This window comes from Trachinotus anak, unplaced genomic scaffold (genome assembly GCF_046630095.1).
Source record: "Trachinotus anak isolate AG129_WGS33_773 ecotype Australia unplaced genomic scaffold, CSIRO_AGI_Tana_v1 ptg000026l, whole genome shotgun sequence".
Lineage (NCBI taxonomy): Eukaryota > Metazoa > Chordata > Actinopteri > Carangiformes > Carangidae > Trachinotus > Trachinotus anak.
In genome coordinates, this window is record NW_027273877.1 from 13,275,037 (window position 1) to 13,299,588 (window position 24,552).

The window sequence follows — 24,552 nt, forward strand, 5'->3', positions numbered from 1 at the left end:
ACCATCTCCTGTCGCAGCACTGCAAGTTGAAATGGGGGAAGAGCCATTAAGAATCAGAAGAGTGAAACTAATGCCGGCATACTGGGTGAACTTACAAGGTCATACTAACTCTCATTCTACTAAGACCATTCTGCAGGATTGTTGGGAGCACAATGAGTCAAACTTTATGAGTTTGGATGGACAGGAAACACTAAAGCTGAAAGTGTAGGTTTATGCAACATACAATACTGTCCAACAGTTCCAGTCTCAGACATTCCTCCCTGCTTGTTTGTAATGCCAACAAAAGACTTAAATATCCAAACACGCATGAAGAAATCTGAACATGGATTAGTTGGGCTGATACAAAAGTATATTGAACACGGCTTTGCTGATAAATTTTTAGTATTTACTGATGGTTCAAAAGACCCTGAGACTGGACGTACCAGAGCGGCAGGTTTTGTCCCACAACACAAGGTGGCAATTAAGAAAAGAATAACAGATTGTGCATCAGTTTTCACAGCAGAACTCCTGGCTATCCTATTTGCATTGCAGTGGCTTGAAATCAACAACCATAACAATGCACTGATTGCATCAGCCAGTTGGGCAGCTCTTGCTAGTATCAAATCAATGAAATCATGCAGACCAGACATCATTTTAGAAATCCACAAGTCACTCAGATCACATACAATAGACATCAATATTCCATTAAGCAAAGCTGAAGGTAAATCAGTCATCAAGAAGCAAATGCAGGAAATATGGCAAGAGTACTGGAATATAGAGGACACTGGAAGACATCTGTAAAGTAATCATAAGCATGTAGGGATAGACAGAAGACGAGACAGAAACCGAAGAGAAGAGGCAGCCATTACCCATCTGAGGATAGAGCGTACAGGACTCAGTTACACTCTGAATAAAATAGGCAAACACCCAACTGGTAACTGTATGAACTGTATTCATCCTGAATCATGTCGTGATTGATTGCAGGGCACATGAAGGAAAGAGAAAACACCTCAGAGCAGCACTGAGGAGAGCTGGACTTAGTTTCACTCTGGGGAGTCTACTAGGAGGAGGAGCAGCGGGAATTTACTCTCACTTAATTAAGTACCTTAAAGAAACAGAGTTAATAGAAAGGTCCAGGATTGAAATTATTTTCTGTAGCAACATATGTGACCGAAGCTAACGGCAACCTAGTTCACAGTGTGTGAATATGAGTAACTGTGGCTTGATAATGTTCTGTGGGTTCGTATGATCGTTACTTTCACATTTCATTTTCTCTGTTTTTAGAAGAAACCTCAGCCTCAGAAAGAAAGAGCTGCAGGACAAATCCTAAAAGTCTGCACTGGAGTCCCCAGCCTTCATTAGAGACTGTTGGTGGATGGATATAAATATAATATTTAGAAATATATATTATAATGGATGGGTAGAAAGATGAATATACTATAATACATTGATATTAATGCAAATATACTATGGGGTAATATAATAGATGGGTAGGAATATAAAATATTAATAGGAAATTAAATCCTTTCTATATATGCATATGCAAATAGAACAACCAATGCAATAAAGACTGTATAATAATTCAATGTGTTCAACATGTTCTGTATGACCAGGTATGAGGGTGTAACTGGATCACTACACCACGCCCCTTGGGGGGTGTAACTGGATTGTCACGTCACGCCCCAATCACGCCCCAATCACGCCCCAATCACGCCGCCACGCCCCCTGGTCTGCAGGCTGCAGCCTCAGAACTGATTAGTCCTGAGATTTACAGAAAGACCAAACATTCACAGTGATACTTTTATTGTGAAAGGATAAATAAATGACAGATTATCAAAAATATATATATCCTGTAATATTTGTAACATTTACAATAGTTCATAAACAAACTTGTTCAGTACATTAATCTGAAAACATGTTAGTGAGTGAAAGAGACATGTACAGACTGAACGATCTGTTCAACAGTGAGAGAGTTTCTCTAACAGGAGGAGACTCTCTCTACTACACTGAACACAGAGACACTGAGGAGCCAGACGACCAGAACCCAAACCCAGGACACAGAGGCTGAGTGAAGGTGGTGTTGAAGGTGTGGAGGTGGATCAGTGAGTCAGAGGAGACTCTGTAGAAGGACAGAGAGCCAGCAGGACAGTCCACATACACTGCTACTCTCCTCTGTCTGTTGGGGACAGAGGAGGAGGAGACGGAGAAGGAGACAGATGTTTCTCTCTTATTGTGACAGACAGAGTGAACTTGATCAGAGCAGTACAGTCTCCAGGACTGATGGTTCTCTCCAAACACACAGTCTTTTCTGTTTCCTCTCCTGCTGATTCCTCTGTAACTCACTGATATATAAACCCTTCCACTTCACTCCACCTCCCAGTAACAGCGACCAGTCAGACCAGTTCCACACAGCAGCTGAGGCCAGTGGTCAAATCTGTCTGGATGATCAGGATACGACTGATCCTCCTCCACGTGTGTCACCTTCCTGTTGTCGTCAGACAGTTGGAGCTTTGTGTTCACTGTGTTTGTGTCGAGTGTGAGTTCACAGGAATCTGATGGAGACAATGAGACGCAACACAGGTGGAGTTATTGATCCGTTGTGACTGAGTCTTGTTTCGTTTTCATGAATCAAATGAAAAACACACTTACACTTCCTCAGACCTCGTCTCAACCATTGGACTCCACCAGGCTCCACCCTGAAAGAGGGAGGGGGCACATTCACATTCAGCATGCAAACATAGACATTACACTGCTTTTAAAGACAGATGGTTGTATTACTCTCTTCAGATGTAGACTTGTATGTATGGATGTACAGTCACCACAGAGAGAAAGGTAGTGGAGTCTTTATCTTGTCATTATACAGAGAAAATATTTCATCATTTGTGAAGACACACAATCCTTAAAGCTTCCTTCCTGTATGTTGAGTTTAGAGTCTTTCACAGTTTCACAGTCTGTGATATGTTAGATGAATAAATCTGACAGATGTTCACATGTCAGGGAAGAGACTAAACAAGAGACAGTCAGAAACACATGTTGGAGAGGATCAAACAGCAGGAGGCTCAAACAGTTGGAAATTCTTCTTCTGTATCTTATCAAAATGAAGACTGTGAGACTACTTGGTTACTGTGAGCAAATGAGTTCAACAGTAACGACCTGCTGCTCAAACCTCTGCTAACAAAGGGAGCTGTGAATTTAGTGTGCAGGTACTCTTTCTTTGTATCGCAGCGCCTGTCCCACTGAGGTTAAATACATGTGAACGACGACTTACAACTACATTTAGGAAAACATCTTGACCATCAGTAGGTGAACAATAATAATAATAATAATAATAATAATGATAATAATAATATAGAAATAGATGAAAAATCTCCACAGACTCCACATAAAGTAATTTTCAGAGTCTAGAAATGACTGTTTAACAAAATCCTACACAGTTTGGATGAATATTCGTTAATGCAAATCAGGTTTTACATGGTCATCAGTTAAACAGGTTGATGAATCCTGACCTGAGAATTCCCAGTGAACACTGTGGACTTGCGGCGGCAGCAGACAGCAGCCTCACTCCTGAATCCTGCAGGTTGTTGTTACTCAGGTCCAGCTCTCTCAGACTAGAGGACCGGGAGCTGAGGACTGAGGACAGAGCTTCACAGCTTCTCTCTGAGAGCTCACAGCCACTCAGGCTGAAGAGACAATAATGAAGAAGAGGACAAACAATATCTGTGTTAAAAGGAACAAAAACCTCAGTTTGCTTCACAGTTCCCAACAAACTAACAGCACTGCATTTCAAAACTGGGCAAAACATTAAACAGATATTTCTTCTGTGGATCACAGATCTGCCCCTGTCCACATGAAGTGTCCTTGGGCAAAAACCTGACCTCACCGGTTCCTTGCATAAGTAGGTCCCTGCCATCAGTGAGTTTGAATAGATGAATGAGAGGCAACATGTAAAGTGCCTTTGGTACAAGTGCTATATAAATACAGGGAGGTCCACCAGGGGAGCATCTGCAGGGGTCATGGTGGAGATAATCACGTCCTGGGCCCAGAGCTGGGTGCGATACTGCGGCAGGTCAGGCCAGTAATGTTGTATAGAGCGAAGCAGCACGACCACAAGACAGAAGCAACATGGTCAGAGGAGGAGAGCTGCTCTTCAAACATGACGCCCAGGTGTCATGGTTGGGATAAGCTGAAGAGGTGATTTTGATATTGACATTGTGATGGAGAAAGTGGCCATGATGAGTTCAGTCTAAGAGAGGTTGAGCTGAGGCTGAACGACAGACATTAATCTTGAATTTATTTATTCCTCCTGACAGCAACATTCAAAGACATCCAATTGACAGTGACGCTGACATTACATCCACATCTCTTAAGGATGTAGTAATTATGTATGAAGCTCTTGCTTAATTCTCAGCCGACTTTAGATTCAGTCCAGAAATGTGTTTCTTCACAGAACGTCAGAGAAAATTACTGACAGAGGCAGAAACTACAGTGATTCCACAGATAAAGGTCATCAAATAAAACTGTGCAAACTATTATTATAAACCAGTGGCATTAGTATTATTAATTAGTTCATTTGTCCATTTGTCTTCCAAGTTATTACTTTTTATTGGTTGATAAAACATACAACGTGTTTTGTCATAGTTCTCATTACCTATTATTTAGTTGTAGTCCTGAAAAAAAAGGTTGTCAGTGAATGATTTAGCTTTCACTGGCGTCATTAACACTGACATGTAATTATCCAAACCACATCACTGTCACACCGCGGTGAGGTCATGTTGGTTTTTTGTCCTGTCTCCATGTCTTGTCTTGTCATTTCCTGTTTTATTTTGAAAGAGTAATTCTCCTCTCGTTTCAGGTCACTTGCCCTCCCTTGTGTGTCTTGGTTTGATTGTTTGATTGTTTCCACCTGTCCCCTATTACCATGTGTTTAAGAGTCTGCGTCTCCCCTTGTCTTGTGCCAGTGTGTCGTTTATGTCGACATTCATTCACGACGATCTAGCCTTCCACAGCGCCGAACCAAATCGGTATCTTGTTCCTTTTGGTTTTATTTCTAGTTCCTTGATTTTGTCCCTCCAGTTTTTCAGGAGCGTTTTTTGTTTGCTGAGCGTGATTTAAAAATAAAGACCTTTTTGGAAACCATCCTGCACCTGCGTCCAGAGTCCTTGCCCGGTTGTGACAGTACACACTGGCCAGAATGGACGCAGCAGGATCCGAGCAACTAACTGCGGCTCTTCGGGCACAGGGAGCTCGCCTCGCCCGTCAGGATGAGCAGGTGGCTGCTCTGGGCCAGGGAGTCAGTGGCCTCGCCCATAGCCATGAGGACTTCAAGGCTGTCGTTTCTGCCCAGCTAGGGCAGCTCACCGAGCGGATGGAGCAGCTCTTCAGTCACCCTCAGAAGACGGAGGCTGTGTCTGCTGCGCCCGAACCCCCGCTCGCCCCCACCATCGCCTACGCCGGAGCTGGAGCCCGGCTGGCACCTCCTGAGCGATTCTCAGGAGAACTAGGACAATGTAAGTCATTCCTTGTAGACTGTGAAATGCATTTTGAACTCTCCCCCAACGCATTTCCCACAGACCGAGCCAGGATTGCTTTTATGATTTCCCACCTGGCGGGAAGGGCGAGGGCGTGGGCCACGGCAGAGTGGGCAAGGGGGTCCCCGCTCTGCAGCTCCCTCCAGGACTTCAAGGAGGCCCTTCATAAGACCTTTGACCCGGTCTCTACTGAACGGGAAAAGGCGAGGGAGCTGAGTGGGTTGAGGCAAGGGCAAGAGTCCGTATGTGACTACGCCATACGCTTCCGGACCTTGGCTGCGGAGAGTGGGTGGAACGCCATGGCCCTCTACGACGTCTTCCTGAAGGGGCTGGCTGCCCCCGTTCAAGAGCGTCTGCTGCCCCTAGACCTGCCGCCGGACCTGGACTCCCTTATCGCTCTCGCGGTCTGAACTGATAACCGCCTTCGGGAATTTGAGGCTCTCCGGAGAGGGTGCCAGCGGTTGCCAGACCGCTCACAGCACATCCCCGCTGTTCCCTGGTCTGGTCCTGGCCGAACATCGTCAGATCAGCGCTGGCAGTTTCCTCCTGCTGGAGATGAGGAGCCCATGCAGCTGGGCAGGGCCCGGCTCACTCAGGCGGAACGACAACGCCGCCTCAAGGAGGGGCGGTGCTTCTACTGTGGGGAGCCCGGACACCTTGTAGCCGCCTGCCCGGTTAAGGCAGATCGGGTGAGGCGCCAATCCACAGCTTCCGGGTCTGCTCCACGTAGTTTGACCTCTGTCAAGGTAACACACAACACCACAGTCCTTGAATTGGATGTTTTAATTGACTCTGGGGCTGATGAAAGTCTTATGGACTGGGAGTTAGCAAAGAGGTTGGGGTTGAAGACCAAGGCCCTCTCACAACCCATTAAGGCTAGGGCCTTGAATGGTATCGAACTGTTCACTGTTACAGACGTCACAGAACCGGTGGCCCTTACCTTAGACAATCACTCTGAACTGATGAATTTTTACCTGTATCACTCACCTGCACGCACACTGGTACTGGGACATCCGTGGCTCGTCAGCCACAACCCCCACATTGACTGGCCTACGGGCAAGATCCTGGGGTGGGGGGAAGACTGTAAGGGGAAGTGCCTGAGGGACCAGACTCTTGGACAGGCTATCACAGTTATAAACAGTGTTTCTGTTCCTCCTGACATAGAGTCCCAGCACCCGGATCTGACCTCCGTACCTGCCTGCTACCACCATCTCAGGGAGGTTTTTAACAAGGTCAAGGCCACGTCACTTCCACCGCATCGTCCGTATGATTGCGCCATCGAGCTTATCCCCGGCTCCACCATTCCCAAGGGGCGTCTGTACTCAGTGTCAGGGCCCGAACGTCAAGCCATGAAGGACTACATTGAGTCGTCACTGAAGGCAGGGCTCATCTGCCCGTCCTCATCACCTGCTGGAGCCGGTTTCTTTTTTGTGAGCAAAAAGGATGGGTCCTTAAGACCATGTATTGATTACAGCCCCCTCAATGACATTACAATAAAGAATCGCTATCCACTCCCTTTGATGTCGTCTGTGTTTGATCAGCTTCAGCAGGCCACGGTTTTTACTAAGCTTGATCTACGCAACGCTTACCACCTAGTTCGAATAAGGGAGGGGGACGAATGGAAGACTGGGTTTAATACTCCCAGCGGCCACTATGAATATCTGGTCATGCCTTTCGGCCTCACTAATGCCCCTGCTGTCTTTCAGGCCATGATCAACGATGTGCTCAGAGACTTTCTCGACCAGTTTGTCTACGTCTATTTGGATGACATATTAATTTACTCAACAGACCTTGACACTCATAAACAACATGTTAACCGAGTCCTTAAGCGTCTTCTTGACAATCGCCTGTATGTCAAAGCTGAGAAGAGCGAGTTCCATGCCGATACCATCTCCTTCCTGGGCTTCATTGTAGCCCCTGGAAGGGTGCAGATGGATCCGGCTAAAGTGAGCGCTGTGGCCGAGTGGCCGACGCCGGATAGCCGCAAGAAGGTTCAGCAGTTCCTGGGGTTTGCTAACTTCTACAGGCGGTTTATCAGGGGCTTTAGCGCAATAGCTGCTCCTCTCCACTCTCTGACCTCTCCCCAGGTTCGATTCATCTGGACCCCGGAGGCGGAGGAGGCGTTCCAGGCCCTCAAGCGCCGCTTCACCTCTGCGCCCATTCTCACCTTGCCGGATCCACAGCGTCAATTCGTGGTGGAAGTTGATGCATCTAATGTAGGGATCGGGGCGATCCTGTCTCAGCGATCAGAGGTGGATGGCAAGATGCATCCCTGCGCCTTTCTGTCCCGGCGATTGAGTTCCGCGGAAAGGAACTATGACGTTGGCAACCAGGAACTGCTGGCGGTCAAGGTCGCCTTGGAGGAGTGGAGACACTGGCTGGAGGGGGCCCAGCATCCGTTCATTGTGTGGACCGATCACAAGAATCTTGAGTATATCAGACAGGCCAAGAGACTAAATTCACGCCAGGCCAGGTGGGCATTGTTTTTTAACCGTTTTTGCTTCACGTTGTCTTACAGGCCGGGGTCCCGGAATGTCAAACCAGACGCCCTGTCACGCGTCTATGACCCGGAGCCTGTTGCCAAGGAACCAGAACCCATCCTCCCACTTAACCGTGTGGTTGGAGTGGTTACTTGGCAGATAGAACAGGAGGTGAAGCAAGCGAATGGTGAGACGCCTCCGCCCAGTGGGTGCCCAGAACATCGTTTGTTTGTCCCTGTTGAATTGCGCCCACGGGTAATTCATTGGGCTCACACCTCGCCGCTCACCTGCCATCCGGGAGTCCGGAGAACCATGTTCGCCATCTCCCAACGGTTCTGGTGGCCTTCGATGGAGGCGGGGGTCCGGGAGTACATCGAGGCTTGTTCGGTCTGTGCTCGCAACAAGTCATCCTCTGGGTCACGCATGGGACTCCTGCAACCTTTGCCGATCCCCTCCAGACCGTGGTCAGACATCTCAATGGACTTCATCACGGGACTCCCGGTCTCGAAAGGTAACACCACAGTCCTGACTGTGGTGGATCGCTTTTCCAAGATGGCACATTTCATCGCTTTGCCCAAGCTGCCCTCAGCTAAAGAAACTGCTGTAATTATGATGCAGAACATTTTCAGGATCCATGGGTTTCCTAAGGACGTCGTGTCCGACCGGGGGCCCCAATTCGTTTCCCGGTTCTGGAGGGAGTTCTGTCGACTCATCGGTGCCACTGCGAGTCTGACGTCTGGATATCACCCAGAGGCCAACGGCCAGACCGAACGCCTCAACCAGCAGCTGGAAACTGGCCTCCGATGCCTGGTTTCCCAGAACCCGACTTTGTGGAGCACCTACCTGGTCTGGGTGGAATTTGCCCACAATTCTTTGCCCACCTCGGCCACTGGTTTCTCCCCCTTCAAGTGTGCCTATGGGTACCAGCCTCCTGTGTTTTCTGCCTTGGAGCCAGAAGTGTCGGTTCCCTCCGCCCACGCCCTGGTTCGTCGCTGCCACCACATCTGGGCCGCTGCCCGCCAGGTGCTCATCCGTCAGGGGGACAGAGTCAAAAGGGCAGCGCCCAAAAACGCCGTCCCGCACCAGAGTATCGGCCCGGGCAGAGAGTGTGGTTGTCAGCCAGGGATCTTCACCTCAAGGTTCCCTCTAGGAAGCTGGCCCCGCGGTTCGTGGGTCCTTTCCCCATCACCAAGGTCATCAGTCCAGCTGCCATCCATCTCCGTCTGCCCAGGACCCTCCGTGTCCACCCCACTTTTCACGTCAGTCAGGTCAAGCCCGCTAAGGAGAGTTCCATGGTCCCGGCCACCAAGCCCCCACCGCCTCTGGAAGCAGCTGATGGGAGTCCACTTTATAGAGTGAAGAGACTGTTAGCTGTGCGCAACAGAGGCCGGGGAAGACAGTTTTTGGTGGACTGGGAGGGGTACGGTCCAGAGGAGAGACAGTGGATTCCACGGAGTTATATAGACGACCCTTCCCTTATTGAGGACTTTTATAGGAGCCATCCAGAGTTGCCTGGTCCGTCAGGTGTCGGCCCTAGAAGGGGGGGGTTCTGTCACACCGCGGTGAGGTCATGTTGGTTTTTTGTCCTGTCTCCATGTCTTGTCTTGTCATTTCCTGTTTTATTTTTAAAGAGTAATTCTCCTCTCGTTTCAGGTCACTTGCCCTCCCTTGTGTGTCTTGGTTTGATTGTTTGATTGTTTCCACCTGTCCCCTATTACCATGTGTTTAAGAGTCTGCGTCTCCCCTTGTCTTGTGCCAGTGTGTCGTTTATGTCGACATTCATTCACGACGATCTAGCTTTCCACAGCGCCGAACCAAATCGGTATCTTGTTCCTTTTGGTTTTATTTCTAGTTCCTTGATTTTGTCCCTCCAGTTTTTCAGGAGCGTTTTTTGTTTGCTGAGCCTGATTTAAAAATACAGACCTTTTTGGAAACCATCCTGCACCTGCGTCCAGAGTCCTTGCCCGGTTGTGACAATCACAAATCATCATCAATGAATTTATATAACTGAACCAGAGTTCATATATGTGTGCTCTACAGAATATAAAGTTGAATATGACAAATGGACTGACATATTTAAAAATGTGAAAAATCATTAGAGAAGCTGTTTAAAGTGTACGGCCCTCCCTGATGTCAACAGTGTTGGACTTGATATACTCGATATTTCCAGTCATTTCAAACAAACAGTAACTTCATCTGACCTGAGAGTTTCCAGTGAACAGTGTGACCTCCTCAGTGCAGCAGACAGTGACTCCACCCCTGAATCCTGCAGGTTGTTCTTACTCAGGTCCAGGTCTCTCAGACTAGAGGACTGGGAGCTGAGGACTGAGGACAGAGCTTCACAGCTTCTCTCTGAGAGACATGTAAGTGAGGAACAAAGATCTCAGTTTGCTCTACAGCTCGAAGCAAACTAACAGCAAAATGCAGAGCAGCTGATCATTCGGAATTTACATTGTTAGAGCTGAAAGTTTAAGTTGACATGTAATTGTACTTTGTCTTCATGTATTTTGAATTCTCACTACATGTACAGAAAAAAATGGCCTGTGTTCAAATGTGCGTTCCACATGAGATGGTCAGTGAGCCAGTGCCACAACCTTCATTGTAGTTTTTACAGCAGTGACATCCAGCTGTTCATGTCTTCTCATCCAAAGTCCACCCTTCCACCATCTTCCCTCTCTGATTGTCTACTGGAAATGATCTCCTGGTTGTCCTCTAACTTTCTGAAACTCAACAGTGATACAACTGAGGTTCTCCTCGTTAGTACCAAAACTACCTTAGCCAAACTTGACAGTTTATCTCTAGTTATTGACAATGTCACTGCATATGCCTTCTATTTGATATCCTCTGACATCCAGAAATTAAACAGCTTAAGCTTTGAATACATTTCAGGTTTTTGTAAATCTATTGGATACTGTTGTTTATCCATAATGGGACATGTATATCATGTTTTTCTTTTCCTGGGACTGACCTTCATTGCCTTCGATCTTCTTTAAAATCCACTTTGCCACATGCATAGCATGTTGAGTAGTGTACATGTTGACCATCAAGTTCACTGTTTGCAGTCTGCTTGCATCCTCCAGATAGCACCTTTTGATGGCAGGGAAACCATCGGGTAACTCAGCATCCTGCAGGTACCACTGGAAGAGTTCCAGTTCTTTAGCTCCCAAATCCTGCAAAGCTTCCAGCAGCTGCTCCTTCACAGACGCCTCCATCTTTTCTCCCTGGTAGCATCAGAGGATTTTTACAGCTCAATGACACACTCTTTAACCTAGAATAAAAATCTCAGATGATCATATTACATGCTCTGATATGTTTGTTTGCTGCACTGAGCTGATGTTGATGTTGAAGTGATGAAAGATTGTAAAATGCATCCACAGATCAGTAAAAAACCTTTGTCATCAGTGACTGTCGACCTGGTAAACAATTATCAATGAATCTTACAGATCTGTGAGATTAAACTGAGCCAACTGCAGCCACCTGCTCTCCAACTTTATCCAGGACAAATTCAAGTCCCACATCGGTCTGACTCACAGCAGTGACGGGCGACAGCAGACAGAGACTGAGACTCAGTCTTCATCCTGCTCCTCAGACGTCGCAGCGTCGGCTGTGGGTTTGATGAGAGAACAGCTGAGACACTTCACAACAAGTTTGTGGTGTGTGGGTTTAAAAGTGATTTAACAGGTACAGCTCAGTTCACTCACCTGGTTTGGTGATTCTCAGTTGAATTGGGTGTTTAGGCATCTCAGCTAAATTTATTTTTACAGCTTTTAGATGTCGAGCTCATGTGTGATCTTATTTAACAAACAGCATTTCTTTGCAAAAGAAGAGTCAAACCTGTCATATGGTTTTATGGTTCTGGGCCTTGTTTTTTTTTAATTCTCATTAAAGAAAAATTCTGGATTATATCAATATACTGACATGAATCATTTCAAATGCTTGTCTCTGAGTCAGACCAGAACACCACCAGTTATCAAGTGTTTTTCCCCATCAGCTCCAGCTCTTGAAACAGGAAGTGGAGGACTCCATTTCCACTGACTGAGCCCTGTCAAAGGAAAGTTTCTGTTCCAGACAAAGTCATTTTATGTTATCAGCTGCATTTAGTAGAGTCTTTGGTTTGAGACGGCATTTATCATTTTTAATGAAACTAGCTGCAGCTGATTGTTTCACACACAGAAACTGGGACTGAATTTATTTCACCTAAAACTATAAAAACTGTATCACAACATTCAGTCATTTCACCAACACAGAAAGTTAAACTGTGGTTGACAGGTATTTTCTCCTTTATTTGGTTCATCATTTGATGACTGTTACTTTTCTGCTGATCAAATAACTGGTTCAACTCTGAGTTACTTATTTTTTCATAATACTTAGTAATTTATAATACTGAATGTTAATGTGTGTGTAAATTCCTAATAACTGCCTCCAAAGTTTCCTTCAGTGACTCTAACTACAGACATGAGTTACCAGGGAAACAGAGACAGGGTCCAGCTGCTCCTCCTCTCATTCATTTCTTCAGCTGAGTTACTGAGTCCTATAGTCAAAGGACAAACATGATGTGGTTTGTCTTCAACCACATCTTATATGTTCTGATCATTTTCTAATCCACAACCTACAGCTGGAGCGTGAGCAGTAACTACACCTGTCAGGTCCATGAGCTGCAGTACATGTAGAAAGCAGCAGAACATGGATATAAGTAAAGCTCAGAACTGTACTTGAGGAAATGACTCAGTTACTTTCCACCACTGCTGAAGAGTTTGATCCTGAATATCGATCCAAGAGTGAGAAATAAATCATCAAAATAAACTCTCAGTAAACTCTCTAAACATATGACATGTTCAGTATTGATCAGTGATAGGGAGTAAGAGTCACTATTGATCAGTGATAGGGAGCAAGAGTCACTATTGATCAGTGATAGGGAGTAAGAGTCACTATTGATCAGTGATAGGGAGCCAGAGTCACTATTGATCAGTGATAGGGAGTAAGAGTCACTATTGATCAGTGATAGGGAGTAAGAGTGACTATTGATCAGTGATAGGGAGCCAGAGTCACTATTGATCAGTGATAGGGAGTAAGAGTCACTATTGATCAGTGATAGGGAGTAAGAGTCACTATTGATCAGTGATAGGGAGAACTAGTAAGTATTGATCAGGATTGAGGTAAAATAGAAGCGACACTGGCTCCAGTTGGAGGAGAACCAGGATCCTCTGACTCATTGGATGTGGCAGTAATTGTCTTCTGAAAATCACACAGAGCTTTAAACCCCCTGTCAGCCCCTCAGCCTGCAACACTGCGTCCACATCAGTCCTGAAGAGTAAACGTCACATGCAGCTGTTCTCCAGCGGCTGTCCGGCCGAGCTCAGGCCGCCTTTAGTGGGCTCGGACAGCGTGAGAGCAGCGGGGCATGTCCGCCTCCTCCACAGGCTGATTCAGCCATGACAGTTGCCTTCAGTCATCAGCATGTGGAGCAACACAGTGATAACGACTCTGTGTTTCACTGCTGACCATCAAACCTCTCTGCTTCTGCTCTCATTCCACAGCTTCTACCGGGAACATGGGCCCGACATGGCGGACAGAGTTAAAGCTGCTCCAGACTTTACTGTTACTGAGTCATAATAACACGATAACTTCCACTGTTTCTGCTGGAACTCAGGTCATTACAGGTACTAACGACTAAAACATTAAAAAAACTCCTCACATCACCTTCAGGTGGAGATAATAATCAGCGTCTCAGTGTTCGTTAAAACAGAAACTAAACTTCAACCAGGATGAGCCCAGGGAGGCTTGTGTGTGGGGGGCAGTGGGTGGAAAACCATGGATGTATAAATACCATGGATGTGTTACAAGAACAGCAAACCGGATCTAAAAATGGCTTCCGGGTTACTTCCGCGTTATGTGGCCCATAGAGACTGCGCAGTAGTGTCACTCCCATCCTGCCTTTGGGCAATGAGAGTGATGGATGTACTATAAGAATTTGTTATAGTGTTATTACAAGTTCTTATAATACATCCATGTTGTCACACATTGACAACATGGAACTGGGTCGTAGCACCTTCTCTGCTGGCTCGCCTGTGCTGTTGGCTCTGAGACCTTGACTGGGGTCTGTCCTCGTGGACCCGGTCAGCAGATCCAAAAGCAGTCCCAGCGTTTGTCCCTTGAAAAACTAATCAGGAGCATTTTAAGGGAACAGTTCTCTCCATCAGAGGTGTTTGTCAGGTGGTCAAACAGTGTCTGAAACACCCACCTCCCTCAGTGATTGGTCGGCTGTGTACAGGTTAGTAAGTAGGCGGGGCTTGAACTTCTCTCTCAGCTCTTTTTTCATCCTCCACTCAGATTATTTCTGTCACTTTTCATGTGAACAACTTAGGTCGACACTATGAATGTCCTCCAGCAGAGACTGAACATGGGAGAAGTTGTCTCCATATTTAAACCACAGCTGGATCCAGGTCCAGGTCTAGGTCCAGGTCCAGCAGAGTCTGGTGTGTCCTGCTGCTGCTGCTCTGGGCTTCAACACAGCACACAAACAGCTTTAAGTGTGAATAATGATGGAGCAGTGATGTGAGTGCTGAGCTCTGACCTGGAGAAGAGTCATGGACAGTTAGAGATCCTCATCTCACCTCTGAGCTCTGGTCTGGCTCTCATGGCCCCCACACAGAGTGGTTTTAGAGGGAGGGGCCCCCTCCTCTCTGTCCTCACACTGAGCCATGCTGCTGGATTCATATCAGGGTCAGCTGAATTCAGTCAGACAGCAGTGCGAGGAGGAGGAAGCTGCCATCAGCTGCTGTACTTCTACCATCAGTCCACTAGATGGAGTCATGAAGCTGCAGTGAAGTGAAGAGCAGCCCAGCTCACACGCTGCATGGGCGACTGTTTCAGGACTGAGATCCACTGATTTCATCTGACAGTCTCTTTGTCTACAATGTCCCTGTAGAAAATGACTCAATGAAACAAGCTACAGCTGATTATTTCACACACAACAACCCCGACTGAATTTATTTCACCTCAAAGCTCAAATAATACAACATTAAGTAATCATCATGTTATTTTCAGGTAGATTTTAAGGTGATCCTGTTATGTTCAGTCAGGGAAGTTAGTTTTAGTTCTACTTCCCCCTGCTCTGTCATCTTGCAATGAGCACTCAAGCTGATGCCTGTCAGTCACATGACATGATGAACCTACTCCTGACTCTTGGAGTCTGATGTTACCCGTCAGTTGTTTACAACACGAGCAAAGAGAAGAAAGGAGTGAAAAATATTGCTGACATTACCCTTACATGGAGAAATGAAGCTGTACCACAAGGATTACAGGAACTGAAACTGCAGTATATGCGTGTTCCAAAGTCACATTTGGGCTCAACTTCCTTTTGCAGTAAATGTGAAATGCATGACAGCAAAAGTGGCAGGTAGAAAGAGAGAGGAGAAAGAAGGCGTGACCAGTGAGAGAGGACGACTGCAGAGTTTGGCTGATATCCTCAATCACCAACGATGAGCTCCTGTAAACCAAGCAAACAATAAAAAAGGAAAAAAGAGCACTGGTTGATACAAAACAACAGACTTATGAACTGTTGGAAAGTTCTCTGACTTGCAGGTTAAAGAAACCTAAAAGAGTCGTCCTCAGTAACTGTGAGTTCACATGTGAGGGATGAATATTGAACAGTATGTTACAGTATTATACTGTTGTAAACAGTGGCCTCTGGTCAATTATCCAGATGTGAAAGATATGTGGCACATGATATTAAACTTAAATTAATTTTGCAAAAGTAGTTATTAAGTCCAAAGTGTTTACTGATCCTACTTCAACCTGTATCCATCTAATCATTTTAACATGTTTTTAAACTGTTATTTATTTCAAGTGATTGGACAGTTTTCTATGGACCTTCATATTTGCAACTGCTGCTGCTTGTTAGACCGGAAAGTCATGTGACTTCCTGTAACTGCAGAGGGGAGGAGCAGCTGAAAGTGAAAGTGTTCAGTGAGCTCAGACTCCATTTGAAGTGGACGGAGCAGAAGGAGGGAAACTGAAGGCTGAGGCAGGTGAGTGTTAACACAACATTATTATTATTTTACTGTCAAAGTCTCTGAGTCAGTTTGTCCCTGTGGACTGTGGAGGGAAGAAGAGTCACAGTGAACTTCTGTCCACACAGAGACACTGAGAGGAAAACCTGTGTGTGTGTGTGTGTGCGCGCGTGTGTGTGTGTGTGTGTGTGTGTGTGTGTGTGTGTGTGTGTGTGTGTGTGTGTCTCTTGAGCAGCTTGTTTGTCCTGATTCTTGTGTGTGTGAGCTCACAGTCAGTGTTTCCCTCTCAGACTGAGGCTGTGATGAGGGGAGCTGAAGAGGGAAGGGCAGGGGCTCATGGGTTTGGAGAAACAGAACTCAGAGGGAGTCGTCAGTCAGTTCAACAGCTTTCTGATGAGAACTGAGGGCACAAGCCACATTTAATCACTTCAATATAAAATTAGAAAAAGAAATTTTAAAAAGTCTTGCAAAAAGGGTTGGCATCTGGTCAGAGGCCTAAAGGACAGGTGCTTGAGCATCACCTGAGGTCTACCTGTGCACGTGCATATGGGGAGAAGGATTATTCATCAAAATCTCTCAGTCAGATATCAAGGGGAGAACATATGGATGGATTAAAGACTTTGTAAAGAAGATCAATACAAGTTAGAATTGGAAAAAACAGTGAAGGAAATGTGTTGTTGAAAATGGAACTCCTCGGGGGAGCAGAGTAAGTCCTCTTATTTTCCATAATGATAGACCATATATTTATGGGAATGGAGAAGGAGATGGGCTTTTCATTCATTGGCTTTTCCATGCAGTTCTCCTTTATTAAAGCAGGAGGAGCGTTTCAATTCAATTCAATTCAATTTTATTTGTATAGCGCCAAATCATAATATACATTATCTCAAGGCACTTTACAGGGTAAGGTCAAGACCTTACTTTGTTACAGAGAAAAACCCAACAGTTCCCACAAAGAGCAAGCGCTTGGCGACAGGGGGGAGGAAAAACTCCCTTTTAACAGGAAGAAACCTCCAACAGAACCGGGCTCAGGGTGGGGGGGTCTGCCTCGACCGGTTGGGTTTAGGAGAAGATAAAAAGAGGGGGTGGGGGGAGGAGAGAGGAGAGAAGAGAGAGAGAGAAACCAGGAACAGCTGTGTAGGTAATGGTGTTATCAATAATAATGACAGGTAACAGTGGTTAATAGTAAAGATGAGTAGTGGTGGATCTGGATCCTGCTGCTCCAGAGGCAGAGAGACCTGCAGAATGAGGACAGAGAGAGAGAGAGAGAGGAGAAGCACAAACTACGGGAGAGAAAAAAATACAAAGTTAATGCCATAAAGTAGTCAAGAGAGAGAGAGAGGGAGAGAGACAGAAATAGAGAGAGAGCCCAGTGAATCATGGGAATCCCCCAGCAGTCTAGCTCTATAGCAGCATAACTAAGGGATGGGTCAGGACATACCCGAGCCAGCCCTAACTATAAGCTTTACTAAACAGGACAGTTTTAAGCCTGATCTTAAAGGTAGAGAGGGGGTCTGCCTCCCGAACCCACACTGGGAGCTGGTTCCACAGGAGAGGAGCCTGATAGCTGAAGGCTCTGCCCCCCATTCTATTCTTACAAACTCTGGGAACCACAAGTTGACCTGCATTTAGAGAGCGAAGTGTCCTATTGGGAAAATAGGGAACTATAAGCTCTCCAAGGTACGATGGTGCCTGACCATGAATGGCTTTGTAGGTGAGGAGGAGGATTTTATCCTTCTATCCTGGAGTTTACAGGGAGCCAATGCAGAGAGGCTAACACAGGAGAGTATAAGCCTGATTAAAGGGAGACACCACCACCCCTCCCCCACATTGTTGCACAGTTTTACATTGGACAAAAAAACTCACCATCAACGTTAACATGAATCCACCTCACCTTAATACATTTAAAAACAGTTATACTTAATGTTTGGCCGATACGTTGCCACTGGTTAACTTTTGCTTCAAGCAGCCACTCCTTGCCAGCAAACGTGAATGACTTTAACTTTAATGAACAGCCTGCCTCAACCAGCGTCAATAACAGCTCAGTTGTTTTACACCCCATGATTTATCACGACTTCATACAGCGTTTACCATCCGGTAGACGTAAATATATTCAGTTCTTAGCTTCTCTAAGCCGTGTAACGTTCATCCACACAACCCACACAAGGATTTTCTTTCCCGTCCAGTGAAAAAGGGGGTAAATAAAGGCCCTGGATACTGTCTGAGTAGAATCTGTAGTTGAAAACTGGAGTGGATCCAGACTGAGGCTGTGCTCTGCGTGAGAGATACAATAAGAAAGATATTGTGTCTCTTTTAACTTTCTCTCTTAGCGAGTGTTTTATCAGTGAATACAGTCGAAGTCACAGCTCAGTCTTTGTCTTCTATTTATGTGTTTGACAATTTAGTTATATGATGTCCAGGTAATAAAGTCAACATTTGACCATAGGTCCATATATGTTTTGGCTAGTCTTGTTGTTAAACTTATTTTAGGACTATTGCCTGACTTAGACTGTCTGTAATGAGCCACATTTAATAGTTTAATTTCACAACAGTGACAAACAGTAGGATGACCAACACTCTCGTTACCTGGTTGTCACCAGTGAAGGCAGGTCAGTGAGAAGTGCTGCTATGGAGAGCTTATTGTATCGTTAATTCATTGATACAGTAACTCATATGGTTCAACCATAATTATAAAGGTTGGATATTAAAGATGTGAAATTATTTCTTTGTAAGAGGAGTTACAATTTATGTACAGTGACTAAGACATGTCACAAAGTGGCAGTGATGTTCTGACAAGAGTTCAAAGTGCCAGAAAGCAGTGTTGTAAAATCCAGAGATAGAGAGAAAGAAATGGGCACTGGCACAAGTGAAAGGAACAGTGCAGTGTTGTGTGTTGTCAATTCATGATGTGCAATTGTTAAGTAAAGTGTTCATAGTTAAACGTGATGTTCTGCTTATTTTTTTGTAGAATTTACAGCTTAGTTCCCACAGAGCTCTCACCTGTCACTGTGGAGGCTGTAATGAGGGAGCTGAGGAGGGAGGGGCAGGGGCTCATGTGTCTCGCAGAAACAGAACTCAACAAAATACAGTTGTTGGACAAGAAGCATTTAGATGAGAACTGATGCCACGGGCCAAATTTAAAAACCTGGATATGACATTAGAAAAAAAAAAGTCTATCTGTGCACGTGCCTGATCAATACTCTCTATCACTGATCAATACTGACTATTACTCCCTATCACTGATCAGTACCGAACATGTCATGTTGTTTTCAGGACTTTGCTGAGCCTTCATTGATTATTGATTCCATATTGTTGGATCAATGTCAGATCCAATCAGTTGATCTCAGTCCTTCTGTGTGTCAGTGGATGTCAATGTTGGTCCATCATGTGTGAGCTGGGCTGCTCTTCACCTCACTGCAGCTTCATGACTCCATCTAGTGGACTGATAGTAGAAGTACAGCAGCTTCCTCTTCCTCACACTGCTGACTGAATACAGCTGACACTGATATGAACCAGAGAAGAAGAGTCAGTCAGTGGAGGAGCAGCCGATATTTTTACAGGAGAAATGATGTCAATTTCAGTTGATGTGCAGATGAATGATTTGTGTTTCTCTCCACATGAAGGTAGAAAGTGTGTGTGAGCTGATGTGGATGTGAATCCAGCAGCATGGATCAGTGTGAGGACAGAGAGGAGGGAGCCCCTCCCTCTAAAACCACTCTGTGTGGGGGCCATGAGAGCCAGACCAGAGCTCAGAGGTGAGATGAGGATCTCTAACTGTCCATGACTCTTCTCCATGTCAGAGCTCAGCACTCACATCACTGCTCCATCATTTAGATTTCAGACAATCTGTTGATCAAAGGTCAGAATTTCAAACTGACACAAAGTCTTTTCACACTAAAAATGAGTTGTTGTGTTTATTCAAAGACTGAACATATTTTTCATCAGTTTTTATTCAACATGCACATTAATCAGTTGTGTTGTTGTTTCAGGATCCAGCAGCAGAGACCAGACTCTCCTGAACCCAGCTGTCTGTCTTTAAAGAGCGACCGGTCAAAGGAGTGTGGCATTAACTTTAAAGGAGGACGTCCATCAGCTGATCAGATGTAAGCTGTAACTGACAGTAAAACTGAGGATATTGTAGAAAAGAAGCAGTTCGGTCCAACGTTTTGTTGGACCAGGTCTGAAGTCAGAGTGTTTCTGTCTGTTGTGAACGTCCACACTGGAAGGTGGAGGTCAAACTGCGGCCGTCATAGAGAGGGGCGAGACGTGATGTGGTTTAAATATGGAGATAACGTCTGCCATGTTCAGACAGTCTGTCCTGGAAGACATTCACAGTGTTGACTAGGGCTGAACAATCAATCCAAATATGATCCAAATCACAATATGGCCAAGTGCAACATCCAAATCACCGGAGCTGCAGTTTACTGATGAAGGTAAAATGTGTCACAACGTTGTTGTGCATCGTTAGCACCATAAGTGTTGTGGTGCTGCAGAGACACCCCGACCTACAAATCATATTCTCCAGACATAAAGGAACATGTTTGTTTGGTACAAGCCCCAACAAAAATCACATCATTATCAGTTTTAAAATATCATGAAGCCCTAGTGTTGACCTCAGTTGTTCACATGAAAAGTGACAGAAATAGTTTGTGTGAAGAGAGAAAGTCAAACCCCGCCTACTTTCTCACCTGCACACAGCTGACAAATCAGTGAGGGAGGTGGACGTACAGGATTATATTTCATAGTAGGCACAAGAACCACCTGTCCGCTTGGAGGCTACCTTTAGGTTTCCCACGAGTGATTCAATACAGGACGCAGCATTTTGTCCCGTATCCTGTGCTGTGAATAATGTGATGTCAAGTCAAACCAAACTACTTCTAGTCAACAAGTGGACTGAAGAAGTTCATCAATGAGCAGTCGACTGACCAGCTCTGTGTGCTGTGAGAAAATACATGTACATACACTTTTGTTTTCATACTGGGAGCTGCCCAGTACAACCAGTCTGACACAAGCAGACACTAAGCAGCTCCACTGGAGCAGCTGGAGGGTCTAGGTGCCTTGCTTCAGGGCTCTTTAGCAGTGTGGAGTGAGGGAGGGAGAGCTGTATGGAGGGTTGGTGAGAGCTGTTGGGAATAAACCAAACTGCTGAAGCCAAACACTGAGCTGGAAGCTACAAACAGCTGCAGACTGAGCTGTTGATTCTCAGTGGGATCAGCAGGACTAGTAAACCTTGACCACTACAGGGAGTGGTCTGATTCACTGTCCACATCCAAACATCACTTCATGGACCTTCAGCTTGTGTCTGTCTCTGTGTGGACAGACATAATGTGAGCTCATTCTTCATGATTCCTCCACAGAGTGGACCAGGGGAGCTCAGAGGTTCCCAGTGGTCAGTCTGCCCAGCAGCGTCAAACACACCTGGACTCCATATTTATGGTCTGTACATGTACAACAACTACTTTCACATCTGCTCACAATCATCTCCATGCTGCACTTTTAGACCAGTGGATTGTCAGTCTGTCCAACATGGATCTGATGTTTGGCTCCATGGTTTTAGTTTGATGCTGTCACTCATGTAGTTTTCTGTTCCAGCTGCTGGAGGAGAACATGGTCACTTTTGTGAAGAACGAGCTGAAGAAGGTCCAGAAGCTTCTGGGTCCAGATTACCCAGAATGCTTAGAGAGCCAGAGGGAGGATGAGGAGGCATTGGACAGTGTGGATGAAGAGCAGAGGAGCAGCAGAGAGGCATTTGTGAAGATCACGGTGAACTTCCTGAGGAGGATGAAGCAGGAGGAGCTGGCTGACTGTCTGCAGAGCAGTAAGAGTATTTCTCTAAAGATTCAACATGATGCAGAAATGAGACATTTACTAACGACTCAACACATGAGGGAAATATGTTCATATATGTATTCTTTATAGGAATTAAAATGTTATATTTTCTTGCTGAATCTTGTTTCTTTTATCTTCATTCAGGAACTCCTGCAGTTTGTCAACATAGACTTAAATCTGAGCTGAAGGAGAAGTTCCAGTGTGTGTTTGAGGGGATCTCTAAAGCAGGAAACCCAACCTTTCTGAATCAGATCTACACAGAGCTCTACATCACAGAGGGAGGGGCTGGAGAGGTCAATGATGAACATGAGGTCAGACAGATTGAAACAGCATCCAGGAAACCAGCCAGACCAGAAACAACCATCAGACTAGAAGACATCTTTAAAGCCTCACCTGGAAGAGATGGACCAATCAGAAGAGTGATGACAAAGGGAGTGGCTGGCATTGGGAAAACAGTCTTAACACAGAAGTTCACTCTGGACTGGGCTGAAGACAAAGCCAACCAGGAAATTCACTTCACATTTCCCTTCACCTTCAGAGAGCTGAATGTGCTGAAAGAGAAAAGGTTCAGCTTGGTGGAACTTGTTCATCACTTCTTCACTCAAACCAAAGAAGCAGGAATCTGCAGGTTTGATCAGTTCCAGGTTGTGTTCATCCTTGATGGTCTGGATGAGTGTCGACCTCCTCTGGACTTCCACAACACTGAGATCCTGACTGATGTGACAGAGTCCACCTCAGTGCACGTGCTGCTGACCAACCTCATCAGGGGGAACCTGCTTCCCTCTGCTCGCCTCTGGATAACCACACGACCTGCAGCAGCCAATCAGATCCCTCCTGAGTGTGTTGACATGGTGACAGAGGTCAGAGGGTTCACTGACCCACAGAAGGAGGAGTACTTCAGGAAGAGGCTCAGAGATGAGGAGCAGGCCAGCAGGATCATCTCCCACATCAAGACATCACGAAGCCTCCACATCATGTGCCACATCCCAGTCTTCTGCTGGATCACTGCTACAGTTCTGGAGGATGTGTTGAAGACCAGAGAGGGAGGAGAGCTGCCCAAGACCCTGACTCAGATGTACATCCACTTCCTGGTGGTTCAGTCCAAACTGAAGAAGGTCAAGTATGATGGAGGAGCTGAGACAGATCCACACTGGAGTCCAGAGACCAGGAAGATGATCAAATCTCTGGGAAAACTGGCTTTTGAGCAGCTGCAGAAAGGAAACCTGATCTTCTATGAATCAGACCTGACAGAGTGTGACATCGATATCAGAGCAGCCTCAGTGTACTCAGGAGTGTTCACACAGGTCTTTACAGAGGAGAGTGGGCTGTACCAGGACAAGGTGTTCTGCTTCGTCCATCTGAGTGTTCAGGAGTTTCTGGCTGCTCTTCATGTCCACATGACCTTCATCAACTCTGGAGTCAATCTAATGTCAGAGGAACAAACAACATCAAAGAAGGTAAAAATAAGAAAATCTACAGAAACAGACTTTTTCCAGAGAGCTGTGGACAAGGTCTTGCAGAGTCCAAATGGACACCTGGACTTGTTCTTCCGCTTCCTTCTGGGTCTTTCACTGCAGACCAATCAGATTCTCCTACGAGGTCTGATGACACAGACAGGAAGTGGTTCACAGACCAATCAGAAAACAGTCCAGTACATCAAGAAGAAGATCAGTGAGAATCTGTCTGTAGAGAAAAGTATCAACCTGTTCCACTGTCTGAATGAACTGAATGATGCTTCTCTAGTGGAGCAGATCCAGCAGTCCCTGAGATCAGGACGTATCTCCACAGATAAACTGTCTCCTGCTGAATGGTCAGCTCTGGTCTTCATCTTACTGTCATCAGAAGAAGATCTGGACGTGTTTGACCTGAAGAAATACTCTGCTTCAGAGGAAGCTCTTCTGAGGCTGCTGCCAGTGGTCAAAGCCTCCAACAAAGCTGTGTAAGTGTAGATTATTATTCATCATTATATAAAGACAATTCTATCTGTTCAACAGGCGAGAAAATAAATTCCTCTCTTCTTTAATTCCTTATGATCATCTCTTCAGACTGAGTGACTGTAACCTCTCAGAGAGAAGCTGTGAAGCTCTGTCCTCAGTCCTCAGCTCCCAGTCCTCTAGTCTGAGAGACCTGGACCTGAGTAACAACAACCTGCAGGATTCAGGAGTGAAGCTGCTGTCTGCTGGACTGATGAGTCCACACTGTAGACTGGAAACTCTCAGGTCAGGATTCATCAACCTGTTTATCTGATGACTGTTTAACAGAGCACCAAGTGTTGACAGAGTGTTCCTGTGTGTGGTTTTGTGTGTCTGCAGTCTGTCAGGCTGTCTGATCACAGAGGAAGGCTGTGCTTCTCTGGCCTCAGCTCTGAGATCCAACCCCTCCCATCTGAGAGAGCTGGACCTGAGCTACAATCATCCAGGAGACTCAGCAGTGAAGCAGCTGTCTGCTGGACTGGAGGATCCAGACTGGAGACTGGACTCTCTCAGGTATGGACAGACACTGACTGATAGAGGAGAAAAGTTGGAAACATTTCCTCTGTTACAGTTGTACAGAAGTTCTTTGCTTCAGCAGAACAATCCCAGAGACTATTGTTAGGTTCCCCAACGAGGAACTAGGGGATGAGGGGAAGTAACAAAATAAAAAGTTTCATAAAAGGAGGGGCTACACCTGAGCAGGAGAGAGAGCAACAACACAAGACCACACCAGACCACAGCATTAGGGTACTAA

At 45.8% G+C, this 24,552-nt stretch overlaps 1 protein-coding gene and 1 long non-coding RNA gene across 4 annotated transcripts in view; one reads left to right on the forward strand and one right to left on the reverse strand.

Moving 5' to 3' along the window:
- Nucleotides 1-1,765: 1,765 nt before the first annotated feature.
- On the reverse strand, nucleotides 1,766-11,538 carry LOC139609672 (uncharacterized). 2 transcript variants are annotated; one of them, XR_011685299.1, is made up of 5 exons: nucleotides 11,429-11,476; nucleotides 10,189-11,208; nucleotides 3,486-3,659; nucleotides 2,629-2,675; nucleotides 1,766-2,531 (listed from the first exon to the last, which is right to left on the reverse strand). It is a non-coding gene; the product is annotated as an uncharacterized lncRNA (long non-coding RNA). The 2 variants fall into 2 exon arrangements; XR_011685298.1 differs by having other exon boundaries at nucleotides 10,189-11,538.
- A 6,878-nt stretch (nucleotides 11,539-18,416) lies between these two features.
- Nucleotides 18,417-24,552, forward strand: part of LOC139609607 (NLR family CARD domain-containing protein 3-like) — a 30,346-nt gene continuing 24,210 nt past the window's right edge. Inside the window, exons 1-7 of one of the 2 annotated variants that reach the window (XM_071464445.1) lie at nucleotides 18,432-19,751; nucleotides 19,986-20,099; nucleotides 21,354-21,432; nucleotides 21,589-21,814; nucleotides 21,970-23,764; nucleotides 23,871-24,044; nucleotides 24,138-24,311. In XM_071464445.1, the coding sequence (XP_071320546.1) occupies nucleotides 19,663-19,751; nucleotides 19,986-20,099; nucleotides 21,354-21,432; nucleotides 21,589-21,814; nucleotides 21,970-23,764; nucleotides 23,871-24,044; nucleotides 24,138-24,311 (2,651 nt within the window). In that variant the 5' untranslated portion in view covers nucleotides 18,432-19,662. Of the gene's footprint in view, nucleotides 19,752-19,985; nucleotides 20,100-21,353; nucleotides 21,433-21,588; nucleotides 21,815-21,969; nucleotides 23,765-23,870; nucleotides 24,045-24,137; nucleotides 24,312-24,552 lie in introns of both variants that reach the window. The other variant, XM_071464444.1, reaches the window with a different exon arrangement.